Source organism: Prunus avium, chromosome 6 (assembly GCF_965620075.1).
Source record: "Prunus avium chromosome 6, drPruAviu1.hap1.1, whole genome shotgun sequence".
Lineage (NCBI taxonomy): Eukaryota > Viridiplantae > Streptophyta > Magnoliopsida > Rosales > Rosaceae > Prunus > Prunus avium.
Genome location: NC_142289.1, coordinates 11,329,169 through 11,341,608, shown reverse-complemented (window position 1 = coordinate 11,341,608; position 12,440 = coordinate 11,329,169). Strand labels below are relative to the sequence as shown.

Genomic DNA, 12,440 nt, shown 5'->3' with positions numbered 1-12,440 from the left:
TAACCAGATTCTTAGGTAGCATCAATAAAATCCATTCAACTGGTTTCAGGATTGTGATTAATACTAATCCACTCTCAAAATCTGGTATTAATCGTGTTGTTTTTTTAACCAAAACCACATATCATATGAACTACAAACTTAATCCTAAAAGGATTCATATACCATATCAATAAATAGAAAAAAGAAAATCAGCATCCCATACGTCGTGTTAAAATCAAATAATTTTTGTTTGGCACTAACCCGGTTGATCAATTATTCTTGTTAGCATGTTAGAAAATTTGTCAAAAACAGAAATCACCTTTTCAAGAATAAAATTCCATCTTACACACAACGATATGATTGATATTATCATGACCATGAGAAACACATTAAACCTTTGTCGCCATCTATGCCGCTTTGGTTTTTGAAAGAGCTTTCTTCCTCTGACTAAGCATATACCGGTACATGTGAGGGCTGCCTGCAACAGATAAATCAATTGGAAAATGAATAATGAGAGGCAAAATAGGTATGTGTGGTAAAATATGCCAATGAAAGAATACATGCCTGGGACATAGATTCCTAGAGCGATAATGGCAGCATAGAGGTAATCGAAAGAGAAGTTCCACTTGTTTGGCATCCTTATAGAATACTTTTCAGACTTCTGCAAATACACAGATACTTTTAAACTCTTTGCTACAAGTAGAAAATACGGCAAGTTCCACGTAGAAGATGAGTAATAAACGGCTACAACACCAAACTCCTCAAACCCACAAAAGCCACCCCTTTGGAAACACCCTCACCCCAAAAAAGAGGGACCCAAAAAAAAAAATTCTTGGTTTTATGCATCATTTAATTTGATACCTGAATGTATTGTAAGGCAATATAAATTAGACCAACTTCACTTGTGATGCCAGTTGGATACAACAAGATAAAGGTGCTATACCTGCATGGGATTGAAAGAACAAAAAAAAATGAATGAATCACAGAACTCAAACTAATTACATTCCCGTCCAGTGGGCATATAACTGATGTACTACCTGAGCCACAAGAGCCATGAAGGTGCAAAACCAAGTGCCTCCTTCATGCCAAAGAAAGAGTATCGAATAATCTGCAATTACAAAGAAACGAATCTGACTTTGTTTCCCACCTACTACAACTTATCCACTGGAGAATAGCAACATCAGTATGCAGCATGCATTAACGCAACCAACATCAGGATTCAGCATGTATTAATGCAATAAACACCTGGATGCAGCATGTATTACCTTAAGTCAAGAATTCTAGAAGTTTCAACAGAGAAGCAATTGTCTGGCAATTTATTTTATGATTGTTCTGTATAGATACAACTTGATAAAAAGGCCAGCTATAACATACAAATTTTGGATTTAAAATTTGCATTTATGAAGCGGAAAACATACATGCATAGTTGCTCTTAGTACATGTTTCGAAGCAGAAGTTCAAGCCAACTGCTTTAGAAAAATAAATAAATAAATAACAAAATTCATGCTTAAAGCAACAAATTATGATCACAGAAAGCATTTCATTAAGCTAAAAGCCTGCGTATTAATAGGTCATTTTATATACAATCTAAGACAAAATGATAAACCTTATAATTCAAGGGGTGAGAACCACATCTGGCTAGAGACATTCTGTTCTCAAATAAACCAAGTGAATACATCCTCAATTATGAAGATATGAACAATGAAACTGTTTTAAAATTTATCAAGCTGGCACCCCTTGCCCTTTACTATGAGATAAAAAGTGGCATTTGATCTATATCTTCAATTAAAGTGGTCACGCCATTTTGTGGGAAGCAAGACAAATTATGTTTAGTGCACCAACTAAACTTCTTGATTCTATATTTCGATATTGATTTAGAATAATTCTGGATGACTCAGATTGCATAAGGGCTAAAACCCCAAAAACAAAAACACTACTTGCAGGTCTCTAGGCAGTTGGGCACAACAATTTCTCTCTAGCAATACAATAATAATACTTTTTACATAGCTGTAAACACAAAAGAGAGTAAAAAAGGCAAGAATTGGCAACCAGGAAACACTTGCCTCAGTGATAGACCAGCTGATGACCAAAGAGCTCACAAGTATATGACTCTGAGTCTGCCGCAATAAGCTTCATCTTGTTAGTAAAATCTTAAACCCCAAATGAAGAGGAAAAAAAATCTTTGAAGTATAGAATGTTTAACAGTGATCACAACTTGGAATTTGCATTGGTACCTCAGGGAAACTCCAGAGGATTCCCCAAGTAAGATACAATCTTGAACCAATTTGCGGCAGCGTCGCTGATATCGGAGATCTGACCAAACCTTTACAATACATAGAAAGAGCAATTAACAATGTTAACTAAAACCCACAAAAGAAATCAGCTAAATTTCAGTTAAAGACCATCTTGTTTACAATTATGTAAAAGAAAAAAAAACCTTGAGGAAAGAAAAAATTTAAAGACACTGACCTACTAGACCATGAAGAATCTGTTGCTCCATACATTTCCAAAATCCAATTTAGAGAACAATAGAGAAGAAGAAATGTGAAAATGCATCCCCCAATTTAAAATACAACGAAGAAAAAAATAATAATAATTGGAGGGAGTAGAAGTAGTGAACCTCCAAAACGGCGGCGGATTGAGCAAGAAGAAGTGGGCGTTCAACGGCTTTGTAAACATGCTGGTGGCCTGATTCGTTGAGAGTCTTGAGAGCAAGATACAGTACCTGCAACCTGAAACCATGAAATATAGAATTCAATACGTTATAGTGGTCACTAGAGAGAGAGAGAGAGAGATTGTGGGAGTGGGTACCATCCGAGGAAGACGGTCCAGTTATAGAGAGAGAGGTACAGGCGCCTGAGAGCGGATAACGCCCCCGCCATTGATGAAGCTATGGCAGATCTAGCAGCCTACAACACTAATCTATATAGGGAGAGAGAGAGAGATACAGAAAAGAGAGAGAGATGTGAAGGATAATAAATAAGGAATGAAATGCATGTAGGTGAGTTATTAGCTCAACGCCACAACTACTTCTTCTACTTGCTCGCACTGGCGTCTGAAATTTTTGTTTACTCTGTTTTGGTATTTCCCCAACATCCAACCCCCAACGGGCTCCAATTTTAATCACAAAAACACCAAACGTATTTAATGGTTCAACGCTACTTTCATCTAATTACTGACTTCCACGTATACTATTACTAACACATTAGAAATCAAAAATATATAAATTATATTAAAATCACTAATCATAACCCTATTCTCAAAACTAGAAATCATATCAACTATAGAGGGTAGTTGATCTAATTCCTTATTTCCCCATTCCAAGTAAAACACGTTACTACTTTTTTGACTCTTAACTTACGAAATTGAATATTTTGGCTTGGGAATTGACTAAAATACCTCATGTGCATATGGAGATAAGGGTGACGATTTTAGCACTCTTCTTTTAGTTATGTGTACTTCAAATTGAATATCTATAATTTTTTCTCTAATCACATATGAATTGCATGACACTAAAAAAATTAGTATTAAAATCCCTAGGCTAAAGATTAAATTGAAGCATAGGGAGGGTGATATTTTTGTCAAGCAAAATATCACATGCTTAAGCACAAAGGGGCAATCATTTGGCATTACGAACACGTAAGTATTTGAATGATTCTAATTCATGACTTTCCTAGCATTTACTTATAACAAGAAATAAAAAGTTATGTGGGTTCCAAGTTAAAATTCACAATCAAATATCCTTAAATTAAGGAATGAGATCAACTATGGCGGGTTGATCCAATTCCCATTTCTTAATTCCCTTATTTAAGTTTCCTGATTCTTTTTTTTTGTTAGTACAAACGATAGTCTAAACGAGAGGGAGAGAGATTTCACACACACACAACACCATGATGTCGTGGGATTTGAACCTGAGACCTTTGGTCTGTAAGTCAAGACCCTTATTTAAGTTCTCTGATTCATGACTTCCCTATTTCTGATTAGTAAACATGCCTCAAAAGAGTAATATTTTACAAGAGACTTGAGAGAACGAACGGTAAACTATAAGATCAATACGAAATGAAGATGACTCCTATCTAGACAAACGCTTGGACCCTTTTCCATTTGTGGGCTTCAATATGGGCCAGGATATGCCCATAAAACAAAATCCATAATGTGGTCAATTACTCAACAACATATCAACAACCATCCTTGAAAAAGAGAATATTTGGGTCTTTTCACAAGTCTAAAGAATCAACTTTGTAAGAGCAAGCCCAATGAGGGCTGTAAATGGGGTAAGAATTCTATAGTGAGGGCCTTATATAGGGCCCTTAAGTGAGATCTTATCTCTTAGTCGTTTGATCAAATTGGTTAGCCTGATTCAACGATTAAGAGACAGGACCTCACTTAAGGGCCATATATACCGCCCTCACTATAGAATGACTCCTAAAATGGGGCTACACCACCCTTGGGCTTCAAAAGGTAGCACCTAGGGTCAAAAAGTCATCTTTAAAAACCCAAGCTTGGGCGGAGGGTTGTATCCACTTTTATATATATAGGGCTCTGGTTGAAGCCACTGAAACCAAGCGGGGCCTGCTACGTGGAAAGCTGAAGCCCATTTTAGGTGCTACCATTCACTCGCTTGTGCAGCTCCACAAGGCTCCTTTTTGCTTCTATCCCTTTTTTGTTTTTATAGGTTGCCAAGTGTTGATGCTGTTACTTTTTGTATTTTGTATAATTTTTTTTTTCCTTGTGTTTGTTTTCAATTTATACTGTTTTTCCAAATCTCATCCAAAATTTATTTCTTTTTTATTGAAATGTTCATATTAAAAAAAAAACTAATATAACATAATTATCCATGAACATAAAACAAGTTTACAACAAAAAAATTTAGCATGTAAATTACAAAATGAAAACATTTAGAACCTTAAATATAGAGCCTTCATTGTGGAGAAAATTCCTTTCAAACCCGAAAAATTCTACCGAAGCTCTAAATGAGGCTCCATCTACCATTTAAGAGCCTATTTATAGTTTAAAAGAAGTTGGGCCAGACAATAAACCCAAGTAAAATTGACTGTTCAATGAAGATTCTTAATGGTGTTCAAGGAGTAATAGGGCCACTTTAGCCTAATCCCAAGCCCAGGCTGGTGGTGGAGCCCACACACGTGCTAGCAGAAAGAAAAGAAAAGAAAAGAAAAAAAGAAGAAAAAAAAAAAAAAAAAAAAGCTGATGTCGGTAAGAATAGCTAGTCCTATATATATACAGCAAACTCTTGTACGGTCCCTAAACCTAAAACCATGAAGGGGGGGGGGGGGGTACTTTCCTTTCCTCATGACTTCTCTAATGGTATTTTCAAAGGGTTTCTTACCCAAAAAAAACACTCTTTGAAAGGGTTTTACCCAAAAAAGAAACATAAATAAATAAAAGAGTCTTTAAAAAGGGCCCCAAAAACTCACCCTCATCAACTCTTATTATGAGCCACCTACAACAACCGCTATCCTCCCACTCCATTTAGCACACTTTCTTAGAAACATCCCTCGGCTACACGCAACGCAACTCAACCACATCCACATGATAAAAGACAAGGTTTTGGGGTCAGGGCGGCTATCATCAAAATCAAACTTGTTCCTCCATTAGCCTACAAGCAACCACCATATCCTAAGCTTAACCAGTTATGCCAGCATTTGTCAATGGCAGGAGATTTGCAAGAGAGATTAGAAAATTTTGGATATTTAGAGAAAAACCCAATTCCACAAAAAGGAAAAGAAAAGTAAATCAAGTTCCAATGTTAGACTTTTGGGCACATTGGATGCGGAAATTAGCAATTGATCTGCATTCATCCATCCAGCATCCAGCATCCAGCATCCAGCCATGATAATAATATTAGACCGTTGGGGGTGAATATAAAATTGTAAAAGAAGAAACCTTTCTTGTGCAGAGAGACCTGAATGATGGGTCAAATAAACACAACACAAAAGTCATGAGAGAGAGAGAGAGAGAGAGCCCATGAGTCCATGACCTCATATCATATCTCCCAAATTCCATGTGAGTAGAGTACTCGGGGTAAAAATTCCCAAGAGTCCACTGTAGTGTCGGTGGGTAGCACCAGAAGCCAATACAATAAAGTTCATAGGGTCATAGAGATACCCACCCGCCACCAACCTAACGGTCCAAAAACATGCAAAACCTTGTAGACTCCAAAATGACTCACTCCGAGCATCCGAGTTCTCTTAAAAATAATACATAAATAAATAAAACCAACAAAAAAGGCAAACTAAATCACACTGTTTTTGGTTTTTTCGACGCCAAAATCCTTAAATTCACTTTCATCCCAGAAAAGTGACACGTTCCCATAATCAATTCACGGTAAAGTGTCCAGGTGTCCCAACTCAAAGTACCTTTACTCTCTCTCTCTCCTCTCTCTGCTTTCTCTCTATTATATTATTGATGATAATGGCTTACTCTCTAGGCCTACATTTATAGTTGCTTATTCCCTTTTTCTCTTCTTCTTCTTCTGGGTCTTTGTAGTTTTCACACTGCAGAGCAAAACCCAGTTTTTAGTTTCAGATCGGAGGTGGAGTGGAGTGAGTGATCAGAGTTTTGGAAAATGGGCCTGAAGCTTCACTACCACAATCACTATCATTCTCCTAGAGGAGGGGCACTTGGTGCTCTTCTGCTGCTGCTGCTTCCCATTTTCTTGCCCAGTTTGTTCAGCCCATTGGGGCATGCTTCACCTTCCATGTTGTCGGTACGTTTCATGCTTTTTAATTAATTAGCTATTTTCCTGGGATTATAAGTTATTTTTACCTGCTTGTTTCGATTGGTAAAGAGATTTTCCGGTTTCTTATTTTAAGGGACAAATTTGTGATATTTTCTAGGGGATTTTCTGGCCTTTTGTAGTGGTTTTGGTTGAATAATAGATATTCAATGCAATATAATTATGTTTTGTTGTAAGTGTGAAATGGGAACCATCCCCTCCCCGAGTTCCCAAATGTCAATAGGCCATCAGCAGTGTGAGTTACTTTGATGTAAAATCTCTGTGTAATGACGAGTAGCAAGTTACTGTATGTGCTGGCGTCATGAACATATTGCTTGTACATTTCTCATATCAAATTGAATGTCGAGACCCATCAAATGTTCGGCGACTTTTGTGCAAGTGTGTGCCATTTCAGTTATATATAAGTGCATTTCCACCTGTTGCAAAAATCAGCATCAATTAAATACAGCTTTGCTTTTAGGGGCTTAATGTGATGATGAAGTCGAATTTTCAGGAATGGAATGTTCCAAAATCTAGACACCAGCGCCTTCTCAAGAGTGCTGTACAACGCCAAACTGTGAGTATTAAGCAGTACAATTGTTTCTTAAATAGTTTGACTGATTTGTATTCTTGACTGAAAAAAATAAAAATTATTTCCATTGTATAGTCAGAAAGGGAACTCTCAGATCTATGGACTCCATTGGCCAACCAATCATTGAAACCTTGTGCAGAATCATCAATTGCCCCTTGTGAGTGTTAATGGAAAACAGTGATACTTTGTTTATATCTGTATTCCACCTAAAGTAGCATTACCGTATGCTGCAGAACTAATGTGTTTTAACAATGTTTATAAAGTGTTACTTTTCCGCAATTGATTTTTTTATCTCATGCAGCATTACCAGAGAAGTCTGAGGGATTTATCCAATTATTTCTTGATGGAGGGCTGAACCAGCAGAGGATGGGGGTAGGTTTAAAAGTTTCTAATGTGTCCAATGTAAATCTGAAGTAGGAAAAAAAAAAGTCAACTGGAATAGCTGTTATTTCTATGATTAAAATTTGCAGTCTTGTCTTGTCTGTTTCAAAGTTGTAGAACTTCTTGGCTAGGTCTTAAAATTGTTCCCTTTGTAGATATGTGATGCAGTTGCTGTTGCTAAAATACTGAATGCAACTCTTGTGATCCCATACCTTGAAGTGAATCCTGTATGGCGAGATTCGAGGTATACGTAGAAGCAAAAGTTGGTTTATCTATGCTTTGGTTATATTTGTTCTTTATCTCTTGAATTCTGAGTGGAATTCTTATGTTGGATATTTTCCTTTCTCTGCAGCTCCTTCATGGATATATTTGATGTTGATCATTTCATTAATGCATTGAAGGATGATATTTCCATAGTTAAAGAGCTACCTTCTGATTTCTCCTGGAGCACAAGGGAGTACTATGCAACGGCCATCCGAGCTACCAGAGTTAAGACAGCACCTGTGCATGCTTCAGCCAACTGGTATCTAGAGAACGTATTGCCTGTAGTTCAGAGGTCAGTATTACCTGAACTTGTTGACTTAAATTAGAGTTTTATTGTTGTTTGAATTTTTGGGCGTTTAGGTGAGACATATAAGGTGTCTTGCATCAATGGAAACATAGTTTTTTTTCTTGGTAATGCCCCAAAAGCAGCATATTGATTTTGAGGATAAGGAAAGTTTAAAGGCCTTGTTCATGTGATATTTCAACTGCAGCATTATGTACTCCAGTACCAGAATTTGAAAGTTTTGGCAAAAAATGATGCCCTTTCCATTCATTGTTGTGGAGAGGCAGGATTTGAGAAGGTGGACATGCAATAACTTGTCTATCTACATTGACAGGTGTAGCTGAACTCTTTATGTTCAGTGCATTACTGTGAAATTACTAAGATTCTACTTCATTAAAGTCATTATAAGCTGCTTGTGTCATATCTTCGATGTCTGCTCGGGGTTTTTGTCCCCCTTAATTTTGAGTAGGTATCAAAGTTAATAAAAAATTATGTCTTCATACCTAAGATTTCATATTTACTGAATTGTATGTGGTTCAGTTATGGAATAGCAGCAATTGCCCCTTTCTCTCACCGCCTGACATTTGATAACTTGCCTATGGACATCCAACGGCTACGCTGTAAGGTCAACTTTCAAGCATTAGTTTTTGTCCCTCATATTAGAGCACTTGGAGATGCTCTGATCAGCCGCCTTAGAAATCCTTCTGGCAAAAGTGGAGCAGTTGCCACCAATTACCTGCAGGAGATGCCTGATGTGAAAGATAAACAAGGGGCAGGGAAATTTGTTGTGCTACACCTACGGTTTGATAAGGTATGCTCCTCTCCTATAACTGATGCAAGCTACAGAGAATTTTGGCATAATTGGTATGAGGAACTGCTTGATGTATACTAGCAATGTCTGACTTGAAGTGTTTATGTTATGGGGCACACAAACAATCGACAGATCGTAACACATTATATTTCATTCTAACCAACTTACACTTTATTTTTAACTATTCAAAAATATGAAAATGATGTGTCTGCAGTATGCCAATACTATCTATACGTCTAGTAACCATGTTTCGTATGTATCCCACACCCTCTGCTTAATTTTTTTTCTCACTCTCTGTAGTTGTGGATTTCAAGTTGGAATCGTATTTGTATGTTCTTTCATTAATCTCGTCTTTCTACAGGATATGGCAGCCCATTCAGCCTGTGATTTTGGTGGTGGAAAAGCTGAAAAACTGGCTCTGGCCAAATACCGACAAGTGATCTGGCAGGGAAGGGTCCTTAACTCCCAGTTCACCGACGAAGAGTTGAGGAGTCAGGGGCGTTGTCCATTAACTCCAGAAGAGATTGGATTGCTGCTTGCAGCTTTGGGGTTTGACAACAGTACTCGTCTATATCTTGCTTCCCACAAGGTTCATAGCTTTCTTCTATCCAACTCCTGTTAGCTAAGGCTCATCCCAGTGAATTGGAACATTTCAATTTGGAACTTCAAATTTAATGTTTCTGGTTCACGGAGTTCTATTTCTTAAAATTGTTTTGTTTTATCCAGGTATATGGTGGGGAAGCTAGGATTTCAAACTTGCGAAGATTGTTTCCACTAATGGAAGACAAAAAGAGCCTTGCTTCTTCAGAAGAACGGGCCCAAATAAAAGGAAAGGCTTCTTTGTTAGCAGCAGTTGATTACTACGTTAGCATGCACAGCGACATCTTCGTTTCTGCTTCTCCAGGAAATATGCACAATGCACTGGTAAGACTTTTAAAAGCAACTTTTTATGAATTCTACATGGTCAGCATTGGTACTTTTAAGACCATAGATATTTTTATACCCTACTTTGCATTATAGTCATACTAAGATGACAATCTTTGGTGTCAACAGGTAGGGCATCGAACTTATGAGAACTTGAAGACGATTAGGCCGAGTATGTCACTGTTGGGTCAACTCTTCCTAAACAAAAGCATTAGCTGGTCAGACTTCCAGCAGTCAGTAGTAGAAGGGCACCAAAACAGACAAGGGCAAATCAGGCTGAGAAAGCCAAAGCAGTCCATATACACCTATCCTGCTCCTGACTGCATGTGCCAGGCATGAGGTTAATGTGATGGTGAAGAAGATCTAGACGACCTTCTAGATTTCATTATTTGGTACCACTACACCTTTGTGACTTGTATTATTGGTAAATAAAAAACAATCCCATTTCTGTTAGTCATAAAACTATACAGGTAATATTTTCAATAGGGTGCAATAGGTGTAATAGGTGCTTCTGGGGATGTATTGGTCGAAAAATACACTTATGTAGAAGTGGGGTTGGGGTTTGGGTTTGTACTTGTATTTGTCAAGGGGTTTGGATGTGATTGACTTTTAGGGACAATACTTTTAGACAGAAACAAATGTGTTTGTTCCAATTCGAATTACATGTATACCGTCCCTTCCATGCCCCTGCTTTATGCATCTTCTTTGCTACTTATTTTATTTTATTTTAATACAAGCAATATTAGTGGAGGGGGGAATTGAACCTAGGACCTCGGATGCAAGAGTAAATTCTCTTAACCACTTGAGCTATCAGTCCCTTGCTTGCTACTATCCATTATCGGTTATGCACACTCCCAATAGTCCAGGTGGTTTTGAGCAAATTTCCCTTTGAAGTTTATTTCTTTTTAGTCTCTCACAACGTTTAAAAATAGGCTTAATTGCTACACTGCACCCAGAAATATTGATCAAATTCTACTTTACCCCCTTAATTGCCCCATTGACCAAGGTTTGATGTTCCACATTGCCCCCTACCGTTAATTCCATCCAAAAGTCTGTTAAGTTTGATGACATGATGGGGGTGTTTTAGTAATTTTGTGCACTTAGGTCATTTACTCCAATTTGAGTGGGTGATGTAGCAAAATGGAGCCCACCTCCATCTCCCCTACCACCCGCAACCCACCCTATCCTTGTGCATAACACCATCACCCCCCTCCCTGATCAAAGAAACCCACCTCGTAACCCACCCTCCCTACCTGTGCAAAACCTAGAAACCTAGCGCCTCCCCCCACCTCTACAGATTTCTTACACCTCCCCCCTCCCCCGATTTCTTCTATGCTCCCCCTTTTCTCGATTTTTACTCTACTCCCCCCTTTCCCCATGAAGACCACTCCCACAAAACCCCAACCCCCATAACCTATGTTGCACGGACACTTCAAATTATTGGAGTGTCGGAGTGTCGAAGTGTCGGAGTGTCGGACATTCCTCCGACATGCGTTGGACATGGTCAACGGATTGGACACGGTCAAGACACGGTTGGGACACTGTCAAGACACAGATTGAACATTAAGACACGGCAGGGACCAATTTGAAAATTTGAAAATAAAAATTGCAGTCAAAACGTAATTTTTGAAACGGTGGTGGACAGTAGGGTTAAAAGTGTAAAAAATAACTTTTCTAAACTTAAAGCTCACCTATTCAGCCGCACATCTCATTTGTGCACACAACAGCCACGAATTCCTTCCCTTTTCTTCTTCTCTTCCTTTCCAGGCGTGTTATTTTCTAATAGCAACAACAATGAAGACATATGCTTGAACAAGATTGAGAGGATAGATCATTTATGTTTTATTTTGTAGTGTATTAATTATTATGTATGGATGATGAACATGAGTCCTTTGTTTTGTTTTATTGAATTATGAGATATTGAAGTATTGAGTATGAATTATTATTTTTAAATATATATTATTATAATTTTATTAGTATTTATTATTATTTTAATTGTAGTGTCCTAGCCGTGTCTGTGTCCTAATTTTTTGATATTTTTCGTGTCACCGTGTCGCGTTTTTGTGTCCTCATACTCGTATCCGTGCAACATAGCCCATACCCATTCCCCTCCTCCCTAACCTGTGCCCCTCTAGCCCCTTTTCCCCATCACAACCCACCCTGCACAGAGAGAGAGAGAGAGAGAGAGAGAGAAGAGAGAGAGAGAGAGAGAGAGAGAGAGAGAGAGAGAGAGAGAGAGAGATTTTAAATTTTATGTATGTATTTTAATTTTTTTTAAGTAAATAATGTTTATTATATTTTAATCCATGCTGGAGGTGGGCTCCATTTTGCCACATCACCCACTCAAATTGGTGAGTAAAAGACCTATATGCACAAAATGACTAAAACACCCTTGCCACATCATCAAACTTAACAGACTCTTGGATGGAGTTGATGGTAAGGGGCACTGTGGAACATCAAACCTTGGTCA

At 37.9% G+C, this 12,440-nt stretch overlaps 2 protein-coding genes across 4 annotated transcripts; one reads left to right on the top strand and one right to left on the bottom strand.

Moving 5' to 3' along the window:
• Positions 1–277: 277 nt before the first annotated feature.
• PAS2 (Protein-tyrosine phosphatase-like, PTPLA) lies at positions 278–3,090 on the bottom strand. Its single transcript, XM_088254267.1, has 9 exons — positions 2,791–3,090; positions 2,600–2,711; positions 2,449–2,467; positions 2,214–2,302; positions 2,043–2,096; positions 1,017–1,087; positions 841–922; positions 540–640; positions 278–453 (listed from the first exon to the last, which is right to left on the bottom strand). Exons 1-9 carry the CDS (start codon positions 2,859–2,861, stop codon positions 387–389), a joined length of 666 nt encoding a protein of 221 aa, XP_088110393.1. The 5' UTR covers positions 2,862–3,090; the 3' UTR covers positions 278–386.
• A 3,118-nt stretch (positions 3,091–6,208) lies between these two features.
• On the top strand, positions 6,209–10,669 carry LOC110768563 (O-fucosyltransferase 39). 3 transcript variants are annotated; one of them, XM_088255134.1, is made up of 11 exons: positions 6,209–6,352; positions 6,487–6,706; positions 7,197–7,292; positions 7,383–7,464; positions 7,609–7,679; positions 7,844–7,932; positions 8,041–8,244; positions 8,776–9,046; positions 9,408–9,635; positions 9,773–9,970; positions 10,100–10,669. In XM_088255134.1, exons 2-11 carry the CDS (start codon positions 6,566–6,568, stop codon positions 10,307–10,309), a joined length of 1,590 nt encoding a protein of 529 aa, XP_088111260.1. In that variant the 5' UTR covers positions 6,209–6,352; positions 6,487–6,565; the 3' UTR covers positions 10,310–10,669. The 3 variants fall into 3 exon arrangements, with proteins under 3 accessions (XP_088111260.1, XP_088111261.1, XP_088111262.1); XM_088255135.1 differs by having other exon boundaries at positions 6,306–6,324; XM_088255136.1 differs by lacking the exon at positions 6,209–6,352 and having other exon boundaries at positions 6,411–6,706; positions 7,230–7,292.
• Positions 10,670–12,440: the final 1,771 nt, after the last annotated feature.

Excerpts from the sequence above, each read along its gene's own strand:
- LOC110768563 (XM_088255134.1), top strand. The coding sequence starts at position 6,566 with ATGGGCCTGAAGCTTCACTACCACAATCACTATCATTCTCCTAGAGGA. Across the intron at positions 7,680-7,843 it reads TGAACCAGCAGAGGATGGGG|ATATGTGATGCAGTTGCTGT; the intron begins GTAGGTTTAAAA and ends TTCCCTTTGTAG. Across the intron at positions 9,971-10,099 it reads GAAATATGCACAATGCACTG|GTAGGGCATCGAACTTATGA; the intron begins GTAAGACTTTTA and ends TGGTGTCAACAG.
- PAS2 (XM_088254267.1), bottom strand. The coding sequence starts at position 2,861 with ATGGCGGGGGCGTTATCCGCTCTCAGGCGCCTGTACCTCTCTCTCTAT. Across the intron at positions 1,088-2,042 it reads TCAGCTGGTCTATCACTGAG|ATTATTCGATACTCTTTCTT; the intron begins GCAAGTGTTTCC and ends TTGTAATTGCAG. Across the intron at positions 454-539 it reads GGAATCTATGTCCCAGGCAT|CCCTCACATGTACCGGTATA; the intron begins GTATTCTTTCAT and ends TGTTGCAGGCAG.